Genomic DNA, 23696 nt, shown 5'->3' with positions numbered 1-23696 from the left:
TCCAACAACCTTTCCAGGCGTAAAGGTTGTCGTCATTGTAACTCAGCCAAAAGACAAGACAATGTGTCCATTTTTATTGATCATACACAACCATAGAAAGTTAAGTCAAAATATAATAGGGGTTGTTCTTAAACAATGTCAGTTTTTCCATGACAACAGAGTTTGTCGATGAGCATTTTACAGTTTAGTCCTGTGCTACTGGTCATTTTACAGTTACAATTACTTACCACCCTTTTATCACTTGCATAACATTACACTAATTCATGACACAAAAACACAAAGTAAAAATTACACCTGAGGTGTATTCAGTGAGGTGAAACATTCAGAACATAGCAGATATACATGTAATGAATAGAGGCAACATGATTCTCTTTTCTATACATGACAATCATCTGTGCTATAGAATACATATATATCTATCTGAACGTTCCATAATGCAGCACCCTCTTGAACAGCCCCAAGCTAAATTTAGTGTAGTTAAAGTTCTGTGGTGGGTTAAATTAAGGCAGATTAGTCTGGTCTGTTTCAAGTTTGAGAAAGTCTGTATTTGTGAATGTGCACAATAAAAAGGGAAAATATTGTTAGTTCAGTTTATATCAAATTAATCAATAGCTATTTCAGTAATTCAATATTTTCAATGTAACATATCCTTGCAGCCTATATAACAATTTCTCCATTTCATTTAGTCAAATACATGTTCCTTCTGTAATGGTACATAGTTCCTTGTTGATCCCCAAAGCGTCCCCTTCTTTAGCTATTACACGTAAAGTCAACGTTGCTAAAGAACGTTGTGGTTTTTCACAATATCATGAGTTGATTGTACAGTCCATTAGACCTGGCAAAGTCTTTTTGTTTTGACAAGTGCATCTTGCAGAATCTGAAGTTACATTGTATTGGTTGTTGTTACTTGCATATTAAGTCAGTATTATAATAAGGCAACAAGTGCACACTGTTAGAAATGAGTTAAATGCCATCGCTTGGATTTAGCAGCTGTGTCTGCTATCGCAAACTTTCATTAATAACCTCCAATTACTTCTGTGGAAGGGCTTTGGGTTAAAGCAGGTAGTAACAGAGTTGAGGGGAAATGTCCCTAAAGAGGACAAAGAGGAAATCAAACATAATAGAACATGACAAGAGTTAATACACAACACATCCCTGTGACATAGTTAGACAACTGTAATGGTTACCAGGGTTGGACTTTGGAGAGCTGGATCAACAAGTTAAGCAGCCAACTTCCAGATACACTGAGATTACTCTTGGTTTTCTGGTTCCACAAGAAAGCTTAAAGTGGACTATGGGTTATTGAGAGAGATTATATAGTCAGTTATATACCATGCCCAATTCAAGTGTTATCTTTCTCGAAGAACTAGAATGTGCAGAGTTGTTTCAGAATGTTGAGGGAAATCGTCTGGCCAACTCATGCTATGAAACAACCCCCAGAGTACAAAACTGAAGGCAAAAGTTTACGCCGGCATTCACAGCACATTGCATGTTTTTTTTTCTTCCTAGACTAGTACTTTTGTTAAAGGGTTAGGTTATATTTTAGGCCTCCAACCGTTAATAAACTGCATAAGTTTCTTCACTTGGAGTTTGCTTAACTTGAAGTCCTCCGACAGAATCTCTTCTGTAAGCTGCAGCAGAAGATTTCCATCGATTTTCTCCGTGACGAACAAAGACACAATGTCGTCGGAGAGGCCAATGAACCGTAGCGATTTGGACACCTCTTCGATGGAGAGTCCAGATAGGTTGGTGGGTGGTTGCCAAGGTCCTCCAGGGGCTGGTGCAGAGAGGGAGGATAGTGACGGTGGGGGGAGGGGCGGATAGGAAATAGAGAATATGTCTGTCGTTGTGACCTGATCGTGTTGTTGGCTGACCAGGCACTTTAGAGTGTCCTGCTCCGTACCTTTGACTGCATCTGTACCTTTACTTGTCTCGTTTGATTTGGGGGTCCTCGGTGGCAAGATGGGGCACGACAGGCTTTGTTTAGTGTTACATTCTTCAATAGTATTATCTCTGTACATTTCCAGGGTGTAGCTCGACGACTTGGTGCAAAACTGATTAGTGTACGAGGCTTTGAAGGGGACGGCGTTACTGCTCTGCTCTCTTCCGTCAAAGTCAAAAAGGCTGGAAGTGCATGGCGACTTAGGCGTGCCCAGGGGTCTTTTTCGGGGATAGCTGTAGTAACTTTGACAGTGGATGGGCAGGAACTCCTCCATGCCTTGAGAAGCCCCTCCACAGAAGTCGTTGGGCCACGATAGTCTAGAAGGGACGCTGTCGAACGGTGGGCTCACGTGAGACGTTGTCGGGCTGTCCTCGTTGGTCTTGACCCAGTTACAGGGGTAACACACGTGGTTCTGCTCCTCTGCCTCGGTCACTTCATTCTCTCCTCCACTGCTGGTAGCAAAAGAAAAATACCAAAGTTAGTGAAAAGAACTAGGTACAAGTTGAGATTAAACACTACTAAAGTATTCTGAAATAATGTTACAAAGCCCAACACTCCAGACCATTTGGAGGGAAACAAAAGCTATTGACAAGTCAGCAATATGTATGGAAGTGTGTACATAAGTACTATTTATTGACATTTCAATGTATAATATAGGACCAGAATAAAAACTATAGACTGTGCAGGGCCAAATCCTTAAGCGGCGTATGTGAGACATGGAACCTTAGTTTATATCATGCATTGAACTCAATGTGAGGTGTGTGCAAAGGAGGAGGCTACATATTGGGATTTGCCCCCCAGTCCTTACATGCTGTGTAGGCCTGAGGCGTAGTAGGAGAGAGTAGGGCTTGGAGAGCGTGTTTCCGTCTGCCGCGCCTTAGCTCCAGCCGGCGTTGTGGTGGACATCGTTGGGGTGGACATCATCTGCTTGGAACTTCGGGGGGGAATGGGAGGGGCGTTCAATAGACGACATTCTTCCTTCACCTGGAGAGGAAGGTGAAGGAAAATCAACTAACTTTACAAATGATTACAGCGTTCATCATTTTCTTGTTTTTAGCTGTGAGAGGCTGTTTACACCAGAAAGAATATTAAATTGTTGTTACAATGTAATGTCTCAAACACTACATCTGATGATCATAAGCTAATTATATCAGTAATTTAAAATATTTTCCTCAATTTGCTTGGCAATAATAATAATAATTTCATATTAGTTGGTAAATGTAGCCATGGTGATGGAATTCATGTGTACTCACAGCTTCAGACTTTGGAGGGACTGGGGGCGGAGGTAGACAGATTTCAGAGCTGATCATTGGGCCCACATGACTGGAGGAGACTGGGTACGATAGGACCGCCATGGAGGTGCAGATCGTGTTGCTGGTGCTTCTCGGGTCCTCGCCGCCAACACTGTGCCCTCCTCCCCGACTTGATCTCAAGTGGTCCAGCCACAGCTCCTCGTAGGGCACATCCGACTTAAGGACGGACTGGCTCATGTTTTCCAGCAGCTCAGGTAAGAGGTACTCTGTGTCGACCAAGTCAACCGGCACGCCCTCAGGCGGCAGGAGCGCCCAGTCCCCACACAGAGTCATGAAGCCCTGCAGGTTGACCTCGCTGTTGCTGTGTAGATTGTTGCCGTAGACGCACACAGACAGTCGGTGGAATGACTGGGTAAGCTCGTCGCGGGCGTACGTGAGAGAGCTGGGCACGTGCATGTGGGAGGGGCAGCCATTGCTGTTGCTACTACCGCTCCCACTGCTCTTCTTGGGGCTCTTCCCGTCGACGTCGTTCCAGTCGGTCCTGACATCGCGCACAGCACGGGAATAGTCGTCAATGTCAAACTGCTCCTGGCAGAAGGTGAACCAGCGGTGCACCATGGTGTCCAGCCACAGCTCACTTTGCAGCAGTCCTTCAGGGATGATGAACTTGGGCATGGAGGCCATGTGGAGCGGGAAGTGGACAGGGAGGATCTTGTTACTGCGCAGCACGCAGCCCACCACCACCGTTTTGGTCTGGATGTTGACAAACTTGTAGCGGTGGCCCTCGCGGATCAGGTGCAGGTCGTGCTGGTTGCGCGGCGGGCTGCCAGGCACAGTGACGTTGACGGGCAGACGGGTCTTCTCCACGATGTCACGGATGGTGTGCTCGCCCTCCTGCATCTGGAGCTCTAGCGGGCTGCAGGTGCTGAAGCGGCCCTTACACTGGAAGGGCAGGCTGACACTCTCGTTGGTCCGGTGGTTCATGCAGATGAGGCAGGGCATCTTGCCACGGTTCGCCATCTTGCTGATGGAGTTGAGTTTGCTGATCTTCTTGAAGATTGTGTTGAAGCGCGACTTCTCCTTGGACGCCTTGGCGTAGAGGATCTCTGCCTGGCCCATGAGGGTGAGCTCATCACCGGTGCTTAGTGTGATGTTGTACACCTCCGTGTCCTCGTTGCATTCGCCTGAAGCCATCTGTGAGACAAGAACGTGTTAGATTGTAGTCTCATTGCCTAAAAATCACATCTCTAACCCCTTAAAAACACTCCAATTGAACTCCTACTATGACAATGTCACATCTGTAGAATTCGGGAAACGTACATAATTTGCAAGTTTCAAACACTAATCATCTTTTGATTAACTATCAACCAATAGCAACTGACCTTCACATTGAACGTAATTTCCTCCATGACATAAACCCTTTCAGGAAATGCTTTGGCCACCTCCTCCACGCTGTTGAAGTACTGCACCGGCTCCTTGACATCTCTGTCCTGCTCCAGAAGCTTAAACTGACCTACAGGAGGGGGTGGAAATAATAAGATGGCAGAACTTGCTTGCATGTAACCTTGTTTCTGTTCCTGGAAAGGATAGGTCCTTGTTTTAGTTTAGTCTGTGCTTGAAAGGAAACATTTTCTGAAATCTCTCACTGAACATTACTATCCGAATACCCCTGGTTCCCATCAGAAGTCTGAGTCTGCACCAGGCCAAGTTCATTGCAACCCCACTGTTCCAGTGTTACGTACAGTGTTTCCGTGAATCAGTTTTACAGTTTGGTGCACTGACTAAGTACACTTCCCCTATGCTGTAAGTGAGGCGAGAGCATTGATCATATGTCAGTGTGTGAGTATTCATCAGCCAGAACAGTTGGATTGGTGCAGGCGCAGCAGCGATTCATTGATGTAAAATGGACCCATCTGTGTAATCATTGATTTGAGCCTGAGAGGCTTTTAAGATCAGTGAAACAGGCCTGTGCCTGTTCTAAACCCATTTCCCTGAGCAAACAGTACTATGCGCATGTTTGCATGTTGCAAATTTTATACTAGCACAGGATTTATAAGCACTGATTGTACAGATGTCTTTTTCTTGATTAACTGAAATGGCTTTAGAATGGCTTTTGTAAGGCTTGAAGAAAATAAACTATAAGAAAAGATTTGTCTGTAATCAGTCCACATAAAGTGAGTACTACTCCAAAATGAATAGCCTCTAGAAAGTTCATAATGGATTATTTGTGTGATATAAAATAGGTTGGTTAAAAGATATGCTAGAATGTGGCAAAGGAGAGTCATAGTCGATGTTAGGTTGAGTGGGTAGCAGCGTACTGATTAATATTACTCTGTAAGGCATTCACATACATCTGAATAAACATTGCCATGTGAACCTCTGACAGAGTAGATTTCATAATGGAACAGCGATTTGACTAACCTTCATAATGCACTGGGATCTCTATTTTGGGCCCAATGACATAATGGCCTTCCTCCAGACTGTGTGCAGTGATTGTTGTCCATTGCCGACAGGAATGAATCAAGAGGTAGTCATGGTCTCGTAAGCCGTCCACCAACTCACCTGGAGAAGAGAGACACTGATTCAAATGATATCACTTCCATCATTTTTTTTTTTTTAAATACATTTTTACAAAATGTTTGACTACAGTAATATCACAATCATTGAAATGTAGAACTTTAGTTATCAGTCCACCATTAATATTATATTTTACATGATTTGCATATCACTATTAGTTTTATGGAGACAAAAAAAAAAAAAAAAAAAACTACATACACTGTATATACAAAAGTATGTGGACACCCCTTCAAATTAGTGGATCCTGCTATTTCAGCCACATCCGTTGCTGACAGGTGTATAAAATCGCTCACACAGACATGCCATCTCCATAGACAAACATTGGCAGTAGATTGGCCATACCGAAGAGCTCAGTGACTTTCAATATAGTACCGTCATTTTATTTTTAATTTCACCTTCATTGAACCAGGTAGGCCAGTTGAGAACAAGTTATCATTTACAACTGCGACCTGGCCAAGATAAAACAACAACAGAGTTACACATGGGATAAACAAACATACAGTCAATAACACAATAGAAAAAACTATATACCGTGTGAGCAAATGTAGTAAGATTAGGGAGGTAAGGCAATAAATAGGCCATAGTGGCAAAATAATTAAAATTGAGCATTAACACTGGAGTGATACATGTGCAAGTACAAATACTGGGGTGCAAAAGAGCAACAACCAAAATGACAATATGGGGATGAGGTAGTTGGGTGGGCTATTTACAGATGGGCTGTGTACAGGTTCAGTGATCGGTAAGCTGCTCTGACAGCTGATGCTTAAAGTTAGTGAGGGAGATATGAGTCTCCAGCTTCAGTGATTTTTGCAATTCGTTCCAGTCATTGGCAGCAGAGAACTAGAAGGAAAGAAGGCCAAAGGAGGTGTTGGCTTTGGGGATGACCAGTGAAATATACCTGCTGGAGCACATGCTACGGGTGGGTGCTGCTATGGTGACCAGTGAGTTGAGATATGGCGGGGCTTTACCTAGCAATGACTTATAGATGACCTGGAACTAGTGGGTTTGGCGACGAATATCTAGCGAGGGCCAGCCAACGAGAGCATACAGGTCCCAGTGGTGGGTAGTATATGGGACTTTGGTGACAAAACGGATGACACTGTTATAGACGGCATACAACTTGCTGAGTAGAGTGTTGGGGGCTATTTTGTAAATGACATCGCCAAAGTCAAGGATCGGTAGGATAGTCAGTTTTACGACGGTATGTTTGGCAGCACGAGTGAAGGAGGCTTTGATGCGAAATAGGAAGCTGATTCTAGATGAACTTTTGGATTGGAGATGCTTAATGTGAGTCTGGAAGGAGAGTTTACAGTCTACCCAGATACCTAGGTATTTGTAATTGTCCACATATTCTAAGTCAGAACCGTCCAGAGTAGTGATGCTAGTCGGGCGGGCGGGTGCGGCAGTGATCGGTTGGAGAGCATGCATTTAGTTTTACTAGCGTTTAAGAGCAGTTTGAGGCCACGGAAGAAGTGTTGTAAAGCATTGAAGCTCGTTTGGAGGTTTGTTAACAGTGTCCAAAGGGACAGATGTATACAGAATGGTGTTGTCTGCATAGAGGTGGATCAGAGAATCACCAGCAGCAAGAGCGACATCATTGATATGTACAGAGAAAAGAATCGGCCCGAGAGACTGCCAGAGGTCCGGACAACAGGCCCTCCGATTTGACACACTGAACTCCTAGAAGTAGTTGGTGAACCAGGTGAGGCAGTCATTTGAGAAATCAAGTCAAAGGACGACACCTTTCCAACAAGTCAGTTAATAAAATGTATGCCCTGCTAGAGCTGCCCCAGTCAACTGTAAGTGCTGGTATTGTGCAGTGGAAACGTCTATGGGGCAACAAAGGCGCAGCCGCGAAGTTGTAGGCTACAAGCTCACAGAAAGGGACCGCCGAGTGCGTAAAATTAATCTGTCCTCGGTTGCAATACTCACTACCGAGTTCCAAACCGCCTTTGCACAAGAACTGTTTCTTCGGGAGCTTCATGAAATGGGTTTCCATGGCCAAGCAGCCACACACAAGCCTAAGAACACCATGCGCAATGCAAAGCGTCAGCTGGAGTGATGTAAAGCTCACCGCCATTGGACTCTGGAGCAGTAGAAACGCATTCTCTTCACGCTTCATCATCTGGCAGTCTGACAGACGAATCTGGGTTTGAGGGATGCCAGGACAACACTACCTGCACCGATGCATAGCGCCAACTGTAAAGTTTGGTGCAGGAGGAATAATGGTCTGGGGCTGTTTTTCATGGTTCAGGTCCCTTAGTTCCAGTGAATGGAAATCCTAATGCTACAGCATGACAATGCCCTCATGCACAAAGCGAGGTCCATACAGAAATGGTTTGTTGAGATTGGTGGGGAAGAACTTACTAGCACAGAGCCCTGACCTGAACCCCATCGACACCTTTGGGATGAATTGGAACGCCAACTGTGAGCCAGGCCTAATTGCCCAACATCAGTGCCTGACCTCACTAATACTCTTATGGCTGAATTGAAGCAAGTCCCTGGAGCAATGTCCCAACATCTAGTAAAAAACTCTTCATTAAATTTCCATGATTTTGGAATGAGATTTTCGACGACCAGGTGTCCACATACCTTTGGTCATTCAGTGTACCTAGCTACCTATGTAGCTAGCTAAAAATAATAACAAATATTGCTCTCATGGAATGTCATTCCTTGCACTATAAATATGGATATCATTAAGGCCTAAACCAAATTCCATTTGAATGTGAAAATGTCTGCATATGCTCAATAGTTTAGTAGGCAGCCCACTCTTGGTGGACTGCATTTTACAGTGAGTGTAACGTTCTTTTTTTCTGTATGCATGCATTGTACCAAGTACGGTAGGTAGCTAGCTAAGGGGGGTAGCTAGCTATGCCATTACAGAAAAGGCTCCTGCGATGCATTCCAACTTTCTAACTTGTTGTGTTTAAGCTTGATAACAATAAAGACTTAACAAGATAGCAAGGAGTGCATCTAGATAGCTAGCTAGCTACAAGCTTTTATACATTTATTGAATTTTGGAAACTTTAATTAGTTAAAGGCTAGCTAAGCTTTTACTACAGTAACGTAGCTAGTTGATGTCAACATTGACAGAGTAACGTTACAGAGACGCTATGGCTATGCAACTAGGCTAGCTAGCTAATTAACTAGCCAGTCAACTTAGCTAGGTTGGAGGATAGTTAACTGGCATTTTATGCAGCAAATCAACTGGTTAGCCCCTCCTAAAAACATTAAATTGCTCCAAAAAATAGCCTTACCACTGTCCAATTTGACAATTTGCGGCAGTCTGTAAACACTGACAAGTCGATCTAAGGGTAAAGACGTCGTGCTCCATGATACATCTTTCAAATTGTTGTACAGCATTGATCCAAGGTCCATGTTAGCTTATAAACTCACGACACATTAGCATGAACGCACCCGTTGCTGCTAGCTATGCATTGTTCTGTCATGTAACCTATAATTTTCTTGTGGCTCTGTTTAGTTTACTTTGAGGTTAGCTAGCTATCATGAACAGTCGCGCAGCCATGTTATCTCCTTGCTAGCTAGTATGCTAGTTACCCCTAAGTTGACAGGAAATGCCATGTATTGAAACCATAGATATCTGCACATGCCAGACGTCTACTTCCAAAACGATTCCCTTGTCTGCCAGTCAGCCGTTGCAATTACCACAGGGTCACACACAAGCCTCAACACAAACAGGGGAGCATACGGTACTATATCTGAACCCAAGAGAGAATACTTTGTGTCCTACTCAAACAACTATCAGTCTGACAAACAATATGTTATGCATATAACATACATTCACCAGACAGTTTATTAGGTACACCACCACATTCACAAAAATTGATCACTCCTACACAGTGAGTCAAGTGGCCATGGCATGCTATAAAAAGCAGGCAAACAGGCATTCAGTTACTGTTCAATTAAACTTTATAATGGGATAAAGACAAGGGACCTAATCGACTTTGAGTGTGGTATGATCGTAGTTGCCAGTATCTCAGAAACGGACGCCCTCCAGGGTTTTTCACGCACAACAGTGTCTAGGGTTTACCGAGAATGTTGCGACAAACAAAAAACCTCCAGTCAGAGGCAGTCCCGTAGCCGAAAATAGCTAGTTGATGAGAGAGGTCGAAGGAGAATGGCAAGAATCGTGCAAGCTACCAGGTGGGACACAAACAGACAAATAAAGGTGCAGTACAACAGAAGTGTGCAGAATGGCATCTCGGAACGCAAAACTTGACGATCCTTGTCATAGATGGGCTATTGCAGCAGACGACCACATCGGGTTCCACACCTATCAGTTAAAAATAAGAAGAACCAGCTCCAGTGGGCATGCAATCACCAACATTGGCAATTGAGGTGTGGAAAAATATCACCTGATCTGACAAATGCTTTTGCGTCATGCTGATGGCAATCAGAATTTGGCGTAAGCAGCATGTGTCCATGGACCCATCCTGCCTGGTGTCAACAGTAGAGGCTGTTGGCGGTAGTGTACTGGTGTGGGGAATGTTTTCCTGGCACGTTAGGTCCCTTGATACCAATTGAGCAATGAACGTTTCCGGTACCTTGTAGAATCCATGCCCAAAATAATTCAGGCTGTTCTGGAGGCAAAGGGGGGTCCGACCCAGTGGTGTAGCCTTCCTAACAAGATGGGTGTAACATTCCTAATTAACTGTCAGGTGAATGTATATATAAATGCATATATTATGATTTTAATATGCTATGCATATTATGCCCACTGAACTGAGACACTAAATGATTTATTAGCCAAGCTGGGGAATTGAGGCCTGTAGGGTGGGGATCAAATACATAGGAAAACAAAACACAGGTATTTGTTTTGTTTTTCCACTCCATGCCACATGCATAGGCCACCGATATCCATCTTGAAGATCACTGGGCCTAGGCTACTTTAACACCAGCAGAAGATCACTGGGCCTAGGCTACTCCAACACCAGCAGAAGATCACTGGGCCTAGGCTACTCCAACACCAGCAGAAGATCACTGGGCCTAGGCTACTCCAACACCAGCAGAAGATCATTAGGCCTAGGCTACTCCAACACCGGTTGAAGATCACACGGCCTAGGTTACTACAAGAAGAAAGCCGAGTGATATCTCTGTTCTTGGTACAGTAGCTGGCTGTAGGATGCCTAGCCCATGTCAGAACTGTCAATGCCTTCTACTGTATGCAGCAACATCTGTTTTCATACCTGTCTCACGCTCACAAGAAATGTGTAAACAGCCCCAACGCTCTGTCTAAACATTATTATCAACTGGGTGGTTGGAGCCCTGAATACTGATTGGCAGAAAGCGCTGGTATATCATACCGTATACCACGGGTATGACAAAACATGTATTTTTACTCTTCTAATTAAATTGGTAACCAGTTTATAATAGCAATAAGGCACCTCGGGGGTATATGGCCAATATACCACAGCAGATATCTAACTCCATACTACTACAGTGCCTATTGACTTAAAACATTTTATGGGTCAGATGGTTTAGATCCTTTCTTCTTTAAGATTGCAGCCCCTATCATTGCCAAGCCTATCTCTGACCTTTTTAACCTGCCTCTCCTCTCTGAGGAGGTTCCCATTGCTTGGAAGGTAGCCACGGTGCGTCCTTTATTTAAAGGACTGATCCTAACTGTTATAGACCAATAGGCCAATTTCTATTTTGCACTGTTAATCAAACGTGTTGGAAAAACTGTCTGGCTTTCTTGATGTTCATACTATTCTCTCTGGTATGCAATCTGATTTCCCCTCAGGTTATGGATGTGTCACTGCAACCTTAAAGGTCCTAAATGATGTCACCAAAGCCCTTGATTCTAAGCAATGTTGTACTGCTATTTTTATTGACTTGGACAAAGCTTTTGATACAGTAGACCATTCCATTCTTGTCGGCCGGCAGGGAGTATTGGTGTCTCTGAGGGGTCTTTGTCCTGGTTTGCTAACTAACTCTCTCAAAGAGTGCAGTGTATAAAGTCAGAACATCTGCTGTCTCAGCCTCTGCCTGTCACCAAGGGAGTATACCAAGGCTCGATCCTAGGCCCCACGCTCTTCTCAATTTACATCAACATCATAGCTCAGGCAGTCGGAAGCTCTCTCATCCATTTATATGCAGATGACACAGTCTTATACTCAGCTGGCCCCTCCCTGGGTTTTTGTGTTAAATGCTCTACATCAAAGCTTTCTCTGCCTTTAACCTTGTTCTGAACACCTCTTAAACAAAGGTCATGTGGTTTGGTAAGAAGAATGCCCCTCTCCCCACTGGTGTGATTACTACCTCTGAGGGTTTAGAGCTTGAGGTAGTCACCTCATACAAGTACTTGGGAGTATGGCTAGACGGTACACTGTCCTTCTCTCAGCACATATCAAAGCTGCTGGCTAAGGTTAAATCTAGACTTGGTTTCCTCTACTGTAATCGCTCCTCTTTCACCCCAGCTGCCAAACTAACCCATGCTAGATTACGGAGATGTAATTTATAGATTGGCAGGTAAGGGTGCTCTCGAGCAGCTAGATGTTCTTTACCATTTAGCCATCAGATTTGCCACGAATGCTCCTTATAGGACACATCACTGCACTCTATACTCCTCTGTAAACTGGTCAACTCTGTATACCCGTCGCAACCCACTGGTTGATGCTTATTTATAAAACCCTCTTAGGCCTTACTCCCCCTATCTGAGACCTGTTCTGCCAGTCACATTCTGTTAATGGTCCCCAAAGCACACATATCCCTGGGTCGCTCCTCTTTTCAGTTCACTACAGCTAGTGACTAGAACAAGCTGCAAAAAAACACTCAAACTGAACAGTTTTATCTCCATCTCTTCATTCAAAGACACAATCATGGACACTCTTACAGACAGTTGTGGCTGCTTCATGTGATGTATTGTTGTCTCTACCTTCTTGCCTTTGTGCTGTTGTCTGTGCCCAATACTGTTTGCACCATGTTGTGCTGCTGCCATGTTGTGTTGCTACCATGTTGTTGTCAGGTGGTGTTGCAATCATGCTGTGTTGTTGTCTTAGGTCTCTCTTTATGCTGACAAGGTACAAATCTGTCGTTCTGCCCCTGAACAGGCAGTTAACCCACTGTTCCTAGGCCGTCATTGAAAATAAGAATTTGTTCTTAACTGACTTGCCTAGTTAAATAAAGGTAAAATAAAAAATAAAAATGTAAATGTAGTGTTGTGGTGTCTCTCTTGTTGTGACGTATGTTTTTTCCTATATTTACATTTTTATTCCCAGCCCCCGTCCCCGCAGGCCTTTTGCCTTTCGGAAGGCCGTCATCGTAAATAAGAATTTGTTCTTAACTGACTTGCCTAGTTAAATAGGGTTAAATTAAGTAATTAAAAATGTGTTTAGAGCCCAGAGCAGTTTTACATAGACACCAAACACATGTTTATTTCAAATACTATCTTTAGCCATGTTGTAACCAACACCATGAACTGGTGGAAAAAAACTCAATTTGTCATCATCACACTTCCTGCCTACCTCCTTGTGAGAAATGTGTCAGTCTACGAAGAGGGGTTCCACTGTTCTCATCTCTCCAGATCACTGTAGCTCATTTCCCTGATTTGGAACAATGTCATTTGTGAATACTCTAAAACAGTGGGATGAGGCAGTGGCCTGTTTCGAACGGGGGGACTCTGCTGCTTCCCTTGGAACATTTCTGGACATCCAGGAAAAGAACTCCAAAATCGTTTTCAACGTTGGCTGTCTACATTTGATTAATAAGAACCTAGATGCAGCTGAAAAGGTATGGCAGTTGTTACCAACTTTCATCATTCTTGAAAGACAATCCTCTCTTTCCCTGTTTCACTGAAGAAATCAGACTGCATTTAAGGTTAATAGTTACTATCACATTGTAATGACATGTTATTTTCCCAAAAATGCAAGTCACAGAAAAAGGGGAAGTGCCGTTATAGTACACAATACTTGTGGTAGCCTACTATTTCATTGGGAGGAAGTCACTGAGTTTCTTCTGAATATCACGCAGGCTTTCGATGGCAGTATCGGAAAGGATGGACACTTGGCTGTTGCATTCTTTCAAAGGGCATTGACATTCTACAAAAAAGAGAGGCAAGATAAATCTATCATATTAGGGATGGGATGTGATTGGATGTATTATAATAACACATTTAAAAAATAATCCCATACTTTCAAATGGTATGTTAAAATGAATAATCAATTCACAAACAGACACTTTTAGAAAAAACAAGTTATATCTAGAACCTAAAAGGTTTATTTGGCTGTCCCCAAAAGAGAACCCTTTGGAGAACCATTTTTGGTTCAAGGTAAAAAGGGTTCTACATGAAACCCAAAATAGTTCTACCTAGAACAAAAAGGGTTCTACCTTGAACCAAAAGGGTTATCCTATGGGGATGGCCAAATAACCCTTTTGGAACCCTTTTCTCTAAGTATGGATTTCTCTTCATTTTGCCTGCAGGTATGAGGAGTCTTTAGCTGATTTTCAACATGCCTTCAGGGAGTTGAGGGGGAACCAGCTGATTGACTACAAACCTCTTGGTCTGAGATACAAATTATATGCTTGTGAGGTGAGTCCAGATAAAGATATGATGGAATTCTTGCCAGTGTAACAATAATTGGATGTTGAATATTTTATGTGTATTTTAGTGTCTGCACAGCAACCTGTTCCAACATCACAGTATGTACATGCAGAGAACAATAGCTGCAGTGCATAGGTGGGTGTTTCAATATAAAGCACTTTGAAACCTGGGGGAGAAGTGCTGTATAGCTATAGTTTTAATACAACAACAACACTTTTTCTGACTGGTATCACTCCCACAGGTACTGCACAACATGGCGCTGGCCCATGCTCAGCTGGGTCAGTGGGAGAAAGCCAAAGAGACCATCCTGACTGCTCTGAACCTTAGGACTGAGTCCAAACTCAGCCACATTGACAGAGGTCTGGAGTGCATCCTGGTGAGTGGCCCTTTACGCCTTTTTCACATTATCATGTCGACCCAAACCATACTGTGCTGGATTGGATTGTTCTTTTTTACACTGTTCATTTCAGCAACTATAGTGGAAGAGTAACCAAGCCAGGCAGCCCGGTTCAGTAGTGTGAAAAGTGTATCAGTTATTATGCATTTTCACTGTGTCTGATTGTTCAACAAAGTTGGTGATCCTTTGTAAATCCTCTGTTACTCCTTTAGAAGCAGAAGGTGTTTGAGCCAGTTGAGGTCCCAGCGAAAGTTCTGTTCAAGCCAAACAAGAACTACGTGGCTGAACTGGAGAAGAAGGACTACCTGGGCAAGGCCAAGGTATCCATTTCATCTCTCTCTCAAAACAAAACATACAGTGCCTATAGAAATTCAACACCCCCCCTTGGATTTCTTCACATTTTATTATATTACAAAGTGGGATTAAAATGGATTTAGTTGTTATTTTTCATCAACAATCTACACAAAATACTTTGTAATGTCAAAGTAAAAGAAAAACTCTATATTGTTTATAAAGATTAATAAAAATCTAGAACCACTAACATACCTTCATTAGATAAGTATCATCTAGGTCATCTACAAGTCTTTGCTAGGTAAAGCCCCACCTTATCTCAGCTCACTGGTCACCATAGCAGCACCCACCCGTAGTACGCGCTCCAGCAGGTATATCTCACTGGTCACCCCCAAAGCCAATTCCTCCTTTGGCCGCCTTTCCTTCCAGTTCTCTGTTGCCAATGACTGGAACGAATTGCAAAAATCACTGAAGCTGGAGACTCATATCTCCCTCACTAACTTTAAGCATCAGCTGTCAGAGCAGCTCACAGATCATTGCACCTGTACATAGCCCATCTGTAAATAGACCATCCAACTACCTCATCCCCATATTGTTATTTATTTTTTGTGCTTCTTTGCACCCCAGTATCTCTACTTGCACATTCATCTTCTGTACATCTATCACTCCAGTGTTAATTGCTAAATTGTAATTACCTCGCCACTAGGGCCTATTTATTGCCTTACCTCCCTTATCCTACCTCATTTGCACACACTGTATATAGAAGTTTTCTATTGTGTTGACTGTACGTTTGTTTATTCCATGTGTAACTCTGTGTTGTTGTTTGTGTCGTACTGCTTTGCTTTATCTTGGCCAGGTCGCAGTTGTAAATTAGAACTTGTTCTCAACTGGCCTACCTGGTTAAATAAAGGTGAAATAAAAAATAAATAAAAATTACTTGTGTGATTTTTTAAAACCAAATTTTAGTTCTGAACTAATATATGATTGCCTTAACAAAGGGTGTGAATAGTTACGACTATATTTTCGTTTTTTGTATTTGTATTAATTTGTACAAATTTGCAGAATTTCCTTTTCACTTTGACCAAAAAGTACAATGAAATACACTTCAATCCCACTTTGTAATGCAACAAAATATGAAAAAAAGTTCAAGGGGGTGTAGAATTTCTATAGGCACCTTATCTTAAACAGGCAAAATGTTGCAACTTTGTAGATGTGTATATAAAATGCATGTCAATTACTTGGATTGAAATGTGCAATTTACATTTATTGGGAATAGCCTTGGGTTTTTCTTTAGGATAGCTATTTGGCACTTTATTAGTAGGCATTTCATAAAGTATTGTTTCATGTTGAACCTGTTTTATTCTCTATCCTCAGGTTGTTTCTTCCATCGTCTTTCAGGATGATTTCTCTGGCTTTGCTCCGTTACAGCCACAGGTGAAGTAACATATGATTTGATATGATGTTTTAATAGTGCCTTAAAAATGATAAACCATTTTTTAAAAACGAACAACAATTAAAATACAAACTATCAACAATTAAAATTGAAAAATTAATTGAGGAATATTCAGTGTAATGGGATGTGCTATTTTTTATGGTGAGAATAGGTTGAAGAGGTTCCTACCAGACCAAAGGTGCCTGAAGTTCTGAGGTAAAGTTAATGTGTGCTTGATGTTAGTTCTAGCAGAGACTGTTGGGCTGGTTTGACACTTAGGGCTCGATTCAATCCGTATCACGGAAGTTCAGTGTTATATTGCGATTTAAATTTAAAGTTAGGCTAATTTCCGATTGAGACGACATATACCATGAATGTAGTCGACGTTAACTCGGCCTTTAAATTTCTATCGCGCTGTAGCGCAGCTCTACAGATTGAATTGAGCCCTTGGTTGTTGTGATTGCCAGAGTTTAAAGAAATAGTTCACCCAAATTACAAATTGGTTTTCTTACCCTGTAAGCAGTCTATGGATGAGGTATAACGGCAATCCATGCTTTGGTTTAGTTTCCCTAGTATTGTTTCCACATGCTAACATTTTAGCATTTGTGGCACAAATCCCATTCATGTCATGGGAGCTATAGAATATTTTTTTGCGCATCATTTCCAAATCATCTGAAATTATTTTAAATTGATTGGAAAGCTCAACAAAGTCACTTATACATTTTTTTTTTTTAATTATGCGTGGAAAATGCTAATATTGGTCCCATGGCTTGAATGGCATTTGTGCCAAAAATGCTAAAACGTTAGCATGAAGAAACAGTGCCGGATATCAATGCAGGATATCTCTGTCGCCCCCCACAGGGCACTGGAGGAGGGTGAGCCTCACACTGTCCTCTTTGAGTTTGTCCCTGAGACAAGTGATGAGTTAGCTGTGGTGCCTGGCAATATCGTCTTTGTGCTGAACAGCGGAGAAGACAACTGGGCATCTGTCATCTTCAATGAAAGAGTACGATTAGTTATTACATCGAAAAAATGCTTGAATTAAAAATGTGCATCTATTGTTCTCATTATGCTGATAGACACTTGATTGAAAAATATATATACTATGTGTTCAGTGAATTCATTTAACCTTCACATTTTTAGAGGGGACTTGTTCCTTATAATTTCCTGGAGCGTTTGGAAATAACCTTATCATCTAAGCAAGATCAGGTACATTTCTACCATCTATTTTGTGTTTTTTCCTCATCACAAGATGACATTGACTCTAACACCTGTGTGTGTCAAATGCTGAGCTATAACAAATTGAAAATCCTTTAAGTTGCAATCCCCAAAATTCTGGTAAATAAAGCCTACCCTTCAATTGCTATGTTAATTGATTCCTCCTACGTGGGTTGATTGCTTTCTTGTAGGATAGGACAGACAAGGATGACATCCCAGCTCCACCTAGACGAGAACCACTGAAAAGACCTCAAAGAAAATCTGGTAAAGATCTGTTATGTAAAAATACAGAATGGAAGTTGTATAGTTAACATTTTAATTATTTGCTATGCAACAAATAACTTTACTTTTTGGGGGATATTATTGTAACAGCTTTGGCTGCTGAAAATCAGAGCATTGGGGACACAGAAACGGAGGTATGAGAATTATATAAAATAGATTTAAATACATAAAAAAATGTACAGTATGTAATATCCAATGTAGATACCAATTGTTTTTCAGTACTCTACGTGTACACATTTAAAATATAATTGTACATGTATTTAATTCCCTAGTCTTGCCAGATTGAAGAGTCATCACTGTGTGTAGTGAAAGTGCACTTCACATACACCATAACAATGTGCATGGTGCCTGGACTTCCCTACACAACCACTCTGGAGAAAATCAGTAACAAACTGGGCCTTCCTGCCATGGCAATCACCTTGAGGTATGGAACTGTTTAAACATTAGCTTCAAAACTTTAATTCAACATTCATTACTGTTACAAAACCAAGCTCAGGGATTTCTTGTTGTTTCTCAAGCTATGCCCACTTAGATTCTGGTAAAATAGTGATTGATGAGGACACGAGGATGGAAGATGTTTGGAGCTGTGTCCACAATGGTCGTCTAACACTGTGGTGTGATCTCAAAGAGGTAATGTGGTCGAACAGTATATACAGTATTTAATGTCATAAGTTGTTTGATATGTAGACTTTTAAGTTACAAATGTAATAGTCAACTCCTAGAAAATGAGTGTATGGGATATAAAACTTGACTGACAAGTTCGGGTACTTGTTTCCCTTATTTCATGTAATCTACACTACAGGGTATGAGTGAGCAGCTGCAAAGCCAGAATCAACTGATGGCCCTTCATTCCTATGAGTCTTCAACTCCAGAGGACCTCGAGTTCCATCAAGGAGATACCATCTTACTTCTCTGCAAAGGTGAGCTAATTTCTCTCATGCAGGGCACCATTTCAACAATGCAGAAATCTGTTGTCAGTGTTAATTATCCTGTTATTAGATGATATCCTGGAAGAGCTATAACCTACTGTTGCCTTAAAATACAGAAGTCCCATTTTCATGACTTTCTTTTCAGTCAATGAAGACTGGTTTGAGGGACAGTGCAACGGGAAGGTTGGCATATTCCCAGCATCCTTTGTGGAAGAAGTTCCCATGAAAGATAAATAATATGATCAGAACAAACGGCTAAGGAACAATGACTGTCGAGATTGTGGGATTTGTTATTTCTACTTTGTCTTTGTTCTGGATACCGTCAACCAACCATCAAAGAAAAACATACAGAAGCATAGACACAAAGTCAGATTTCTACATTTACATTGAGGGAAGACATTTAGGTCAGAAAAGTCTACCTAAGCAAGGACTTTTCTTCACTATTAAAGTATGACGTTTTAACTGTTTTGGCAGGCACAAATCAAGCATGCCCTGGTTTTCTACGTATTTGAATGTAATGCAGTAGTATGTTTTTAATTATTTGTTATGTGTATGTATCGGACACCAGAAATTAAGTTTCCTCAGGAAAAATGTAGTTCTGCTAAGTTATTTTCTTATGTCATTGTTAAACAAATTAAACATTGGTTATATAGCCATAGACTTTTCTGAGTTCCAGTTTTAAGACCTTTGGTATACGTGTACAGAGCACAATTAATTTAAACTATGACTGATCTAAATAGCCTATAAATGACCTATATATAGCCTATAATGATTTTAATGAAAATATAAAAATCAGACAACTTGAACAACTTGAATATCTCTTTTGTATATCTCATTTGTGATTTACAGTACACAGAGCAAAAAGTTGTTGAATAAATAATAATAATTATGCGTATTCACAACAGTGATGAGTACATTTAAGTCCAAGCATGTGGTCTCACATTTTCAACATTCTATCTGTTACATTCAAAAAACAGATCATCTTCTGTTATACTGTGACATTCATCACATTCAAAGCACTGCTACACTAGCTGCATATTTCTTGACAGGCATTTTTTTTGTCAGATGCAACTGATCTATAAACATTTATATACGCATGCTTCAAAAAAAGCATCAATATAACAAAAAGGTATGTGATTTTCAGTTCTCCCTCCACACTTCAGTGTAGCAGTAAAAAAAAAAAAAGTCTATGTTGACGTGACTCACGCGAATATAATGCACCTGATATAGCTGGTAAAGCCTTCATTTTTGGCAGAAGATTAATAACTTAAATTAGATAGAAACTGTTGAGCTATGACGCAACATAATATATTGATTGATATTATATGTAAAACATTTGCAATGGACTAATAATCTGGATGTGATGAGTGCCTTCATGATCAATGGTCCCTGTCAATCGTCGGCTCCTCTTCGTAGGCAATGGCAATGCCTTTCCTTCCCTCTAATGCTTTTACCACCGGTGTTTCTCCCAGTTTCTGCTCCAGTCCCTGCCAGCTACGACCCGCCAGGAACGTGGCTAAAACAAACGGATGAGGAAATTATGAAAATTGTAACTCAAGAAAAGTTACCACTCAACAGCATCTTTATTAATGGTCTTGCAATCCCAGAGTAGAGTTTAAACCCCAACCCAACAGAGCCTGTCTCGATTCTGTGAATTTTGCCTGTTTTTAGATATTTATGTTTGTTCTTCCGATATATCGTACCAGCTGTGTTAGCATTGGCCACAGTGAGCGCCTGGTTCCGTAGGACGAGTGAGGAGTCGTGTGAGGAAGACACTGGCTCACGGGACGAGAAGCGGGTCATTCGTAAAGCTCCAGTGATGAGGGAGACATCAGTCTCATCACCGTCCTCGAGATCGTCAGGGTTCGCCAAGGCCACATGCTTAGATCCACCTACAACAGGTTTTACTATTAGTCTTGATACCTATGGCCTGGTCCCAGAGCTGTTTGTACTGTCTTGCCAACTCCTGGCTTGATAACATAAACAGATCTGGGACCAGGGTAAAACACCAGGTCTATTCTTGCTCACAAAACTTTAATTCAGGAACAAATCAATGTCAATCAGATCCTACCTGGAAGCAGATCGCGGAAGTCTGTGACGTACTCTCCTGACCATTCCCTTTTCTTGTTGCAGGCCACCTCCATTTCAAAGGGGGTCACGACCGGTTTGTAGAACTCACTGGAGTCCAACAGAGAGTTCTCAGGACATGCGATCAGTACATAAATGTCAATCTCAAGAAAGTTAGCCAGTTTGGCCACATTCAGTTTCCCCATGGCAAACATGTAGCTCTTTTTCCCTGCTCTGTGGATGGTTTCTTTCAGCTGCTCGATGATGGTGAGGTAGTTTGCCACGCCAAGTGTACCCACAAGAATGCCCACCACACTGGCATCCTTTGCCCTCTCTATTGCGTAATATCGCTTCATCAAAGCTTTGTTGATACTGATCGACTCAGTCCGACCTGTCATTGTTACAGGGTCAAAAGAGCAAAAAGAGCAGCGGTTCCAAGTCATCATGAAGTTTGTCATGGTTGCACCTTCATGGCCGATAAAAAACACACTGTAGTCCTCAATGGTCTGTCCAGATTTCAAGACAAACTGCCTTCCGAACTGTTGAACGACTTGATCACCGTTTTGACACTGAGAACTGCTGACATTGTGTTGTCCATGTGTTTCTCCATGACTGTAGCAAAGTTCTCCGTCCACGTGAAGGGTTGAGGCGGAAATGTTCGGATACTCAGAGGACAGCAGCGCCAGAAGATCGTCTGAGGAGAGACATTATCATGCTATAAACCAGTATTAAGTAAGTTGCTAAAATACGTTGAAACGCATATCTCGTTTTAATATATTTCTAAAACTGTCGCAAATCAACCTGAGGAAAAAGTATAAATCGCTCACATTCCTTTGTAAGGATATCAAACTGAAAGTTACCCGTCTTAAAAAACATTCACACAATGGGACAAAAGGGACATACGTCATTGTGTTTACCATTAATGTGATCATAGTTGACATCGTACAAGAGGATGACGTGACTCTGTCTGTTGGGGTATAGCTCTCTGAAGGAGGAGACACACGTCTCCAGGACCACAGGTTTCCTCTCAAAGACGTACATCAGAGGGAGTCTTCTGGATGGGCTGAGACAAGCCCTCCCGTAGTGTACAATGCAGTCTGCGCCCACATGCTCCGCTGCAACTTCATCTACACAACAACTGGAAATATCAAGAGTATTGACAATAAGGTTACGGTGACGAATGTCAAATGATAAAACAAATAATGGCCAAAATAATGCTTGCAAAATAGAACAGAATAAAACTATTGTCCATCCCGGATGGACATTTTTCTTTGGCATCACCTTCCATTAAAATAATCAAACACATACATTCTCACATCAGACACATTTAAACCAGTCAGTCCATCATGCTGCATACACTAACAACATAGAGGATATTAATACATTCACTCACAAACGACCACTGTCCCAACTGCATTAGATAGACAAGTACATATACCGATACAATTTACTTTGCATCCAACAAATTAATTTTAGAACACGTTCTTCTTGGCCATGGGCATTCTGAAGCGCCGGCCAGAGGGAATCCTCTTGAACTGAGGGTGTAGTGGGTGGGAGGGGTCGCCAACGACAGCCAGTGTCTTCCTTTTGGTTGCCTTGTGGAACAGAATGCTCAAATGTGCCTGTGGTCGACCAATTACTTTGATGGCTGTGTTTACTATTCTGGTCAGTTTGCGATTGCTCCTCACGCTCAGAATACCATACCAGACTGTCATATTGAAAGTGACGATGCGCTCCACCAAGCTGCTGTACACCCACTCCAGAACATTCTGGCTGACCCCAAACCCCAAAATGCACTAGTCTCATTCAATAAGAAATAATTATTAAATAATTAAATACGTTTACATTTTCTATCACTTTCATGTTTTTGATAATAACACAACAATGCTTTCCTACCTGCCATAGGACGTGTCTCCAAGGATGAATAGTTTTGCTTTGGTTCCCTTCTCAATCTCTGCAGCAATTGCTATTGAATCAACCAGCACCTCATCTGGAAATTGCAAGGCAACCTAAAGCACAAATGATTCACAATTTTTACACACACACACACACACACACACACACTGCGTTGTTGAACCCTCATACCTTTTTGAACTGATGATCATTGATGAAATGGCATGTCGCCTTGATCTGATAATGCTCATCTAGATTCCCACAGTGAACATCCTTCTCTGCTGTTACGTCCAGCACGCGCTGAAGAACCAGTTCACTGTTGGTGCTGAATGCATCAGTCATTGTAACATCTAGGAATAGAAAATAACTAGTGGAATTAACATATCATCCCAAGGACCACACAATCACCGGATGCACTTTGTTGAAATGTAGCAAGAAAATAATGCTGCTACAACAGAACATGGAATTTCTGCTGGGTATCTGTGTATTATTAATGTATGTGTCGATACATGCTACTGTACATCAAGCTAGCTGGCTGCGTGCTAGCTAGCTCGTAAATGATGACCCAACGTGAAGTCAAATTAAATATTTTAGAGAGGTGACCCAGACATAGACAGTATTGGATGCAAGTTTTCTCATAAAGACATGACCACCAGAATAAAGTATTCGTCAATAATTCAGATAACAAATTATAACTGACAGGCTAAACTTACGGGTGTAGACGCGTGTAAACACACGTGTAGGACGGCAGGAAATAACTTCCGGGTTGTTTCCGTCACATTTCACAATAAAGGCCCCCTGTGCAAAGATTATTATTCCTTCGGGATAGTAAATCATAATTTTTAAAAAATA

At 41.8% G+C, this 23696-nt stretch overlaps 3 protein-coding genes across 4 annotated transcripts; 1 reads left to right on the top strand and 2 right to left on the bottom strand.

Moving 5' to 3' along the window:
• Nucleotides 1-59: 59 nt before the first annotated feature.
• LOC112233586 (GRB2-associated and regulator of MAPK protein 1) lies at nucleotides 60-9405 on the bottom strand. 2 transcript variants are annotated; one of them, XM_024401326.2, is made up of 6 exons: nucleotides 9030-9405; nucleotides 5617-5757; nucleotides 4578-4708; nucleotides 3196-4389; nucleotides 2751-2926; nucleotides 60-2391 (listed from the first exon to the last, which is right to left on the bottom strand). In XM_024401326.2, the coding sequence occupies exons 1-6, from the start codon at nucleotides 9148-9150 to the stop codon at nucleotides 1536-1538; spliced, it is 2619 nt and encodes an 872-aa protein (XP_024257094.1). In that variant the 5' UTR covers nucleotides 9151-9405; the 3' UTR covers nucleotides 60-1535. The 2 variants fall into 2 exon arrangements, with proteins under 2 accessions (XP_024257094.1, XP_024257093.1); XM_024401325.2 differs by having other exon boundaries at nucleotides 60-2394; nucleotides 9030-9400.
• A 3859-nt stretch (nucleotides 9406-13264) lies between these two features.
• On the top strand, nucleotides 13265-19542 carry LOC112227743 (neutrophil cytosol factor 2). Its single transcript, XM_024392589.2, has 15 exons — nucleotides 13265-13524; nucleotides 13765-13847; nucleotides 14215-14323; nucleotides 14577-14711; nucleotides 14945-15052; nucleotides 16398-16457; nucleotides 16628-16671; nucleotides 17317-17461; nucleotides 17599-17664; nucleotides 17865-17937; nucleotides 18046-18089; nucleotides 18228-18379; nucleotides 18474-18585; nucleotides 18758-18875; nucleotides 19030-19542. The coding sequence occupies exons 1-15, from the start codon at nucleotides 13351-13353 to the stop codon at nucleotides 19119-19121; spliced, it is 1515 nt and encodes a 504-aa protein (XP_024248357.1). The 5' UTR covers nucleotides 13265-13350; the 3' UTR covers nucleotides 19122-19542.
• A 143-nt stretch (nucleotides 19543-19685) lies between these two features.
• On the bottom strand, nucleotides 19686-23696 carry dph2 (diphthamide biosynthesis 2). The gene is made up of 7 exons (XM_024392590.2): nucleotides 23558-23696; nucleotides 23037-23194; nucleotides 22848-22960; nucleotides 21869-22089; nucleotides 20956-21645; nucleotides 20588-20776; nucleotides 19686-20400 (listed from the first exon to the last, which is right to left on the bottom strand). The coding sequence occupies exons 1-7, from the start codon at nucleotides 23679-23681 to the stop codon at nucleotides 20264-20266; spliced, it is 1632 nt and encodes a 543-aa protein (XP_024248358.2). The 5' UTR covers nucleotides 23682-23696; the 3' UTR covers nucleotides 19686-20263.

This window comes from Oncorhynchus tshawytscha, linkage group LG29, assembly GCF_018296145.1.
Source record: "Oncorhynchus tshawytscha isolate Ot180627B linkage group LG29, Otsh_v2.0, whole genome shotgun sequence".
NCBI lineage: Eukaryota > Metazoa > Chordata > Actinopteri > Salmoniformes > Salmonidae > Oncorhynchus > Oncorhynchus tshawytscha.
Note: the sequence above shows the minus strand (reverse complement) of the source record. Positions and strands in the feature narration are given on the sequence as shown.

What these genes read in the sequence shown, in the direction of transcription:
- LOC112227743 (XM_024392589.2), top strand. Translation starts at nt 13,351, where the DNA reads ATGTCATTTGTGAATACTCTAAAACAGTGGGATGAGGCAGTGGCCTGT. An exon ending in AAGACCTCAAAGAAAATCTG is followed by an intron (nt 17,938 to 18,045) that starts GTAAAGATCTGT and finishes TTATTGTAACAG; the next exon opens with CTTTGGCTGCTGAAAATCAG. An exon ending in CATCTTACTTCTCTGCAAAG is followed by an intron (nt 18,876 to 19,029) that starts GTGAGCTAATTT and finishes CTTTCTTTTCAG; the next exon opens with TCAATGAAGACTGGTTTGAG.
- LOC112233586 (XM_024401325.2), bottom strand. Translation starts at nt 9,150, where the DNA reads ATGGACCTTGGATCAATGCTGTACAACAATTTGAAAGATGTATCATGG. An exon ending in AAATTACGTTCAATGTGAAG is followed by an intron (nt 4,390 to 4,577) that starts GTCAGTTGCTAT and finishes CTTGTCTCACAG; the next exon opens with ATGGCTTCAGGCGAATGCAA. An exon ending in GCCTCAGGCCTACACAGCAT is followed by an intron (nt 2,395 to 2,750) that starts GTAAGGACTGGG and finishes TTTTGCTACCAG; the next exon opens with CAGTGGAGGAGAGAATGAAG.
- dph2 (XM_024392590.2), bottom strand. Translation starts at nt 23,681, where the DNA reads ATGATTTACTATCCCGAAGGAATAATAATCTTTGCACAGGGGGCCTTT. An exon ending in CAACTATGATCACATTAATG is followed by an intron (nt 21,646 to 21,868) that starts GTAAACACAATG and finishes GTCTCTCCTCAG; the next exon opens with ACGATCTTCTGGCGCTGCTG. An exon ending in GGCCAATGCTAACACAGCTG is followed by an intron (nt 20,401 to 20,587) that starts GTACGATATATC and finishes CGTTTGTTTTAG; the next exon opens with CCACGTTCCTGGCGGGTCGT.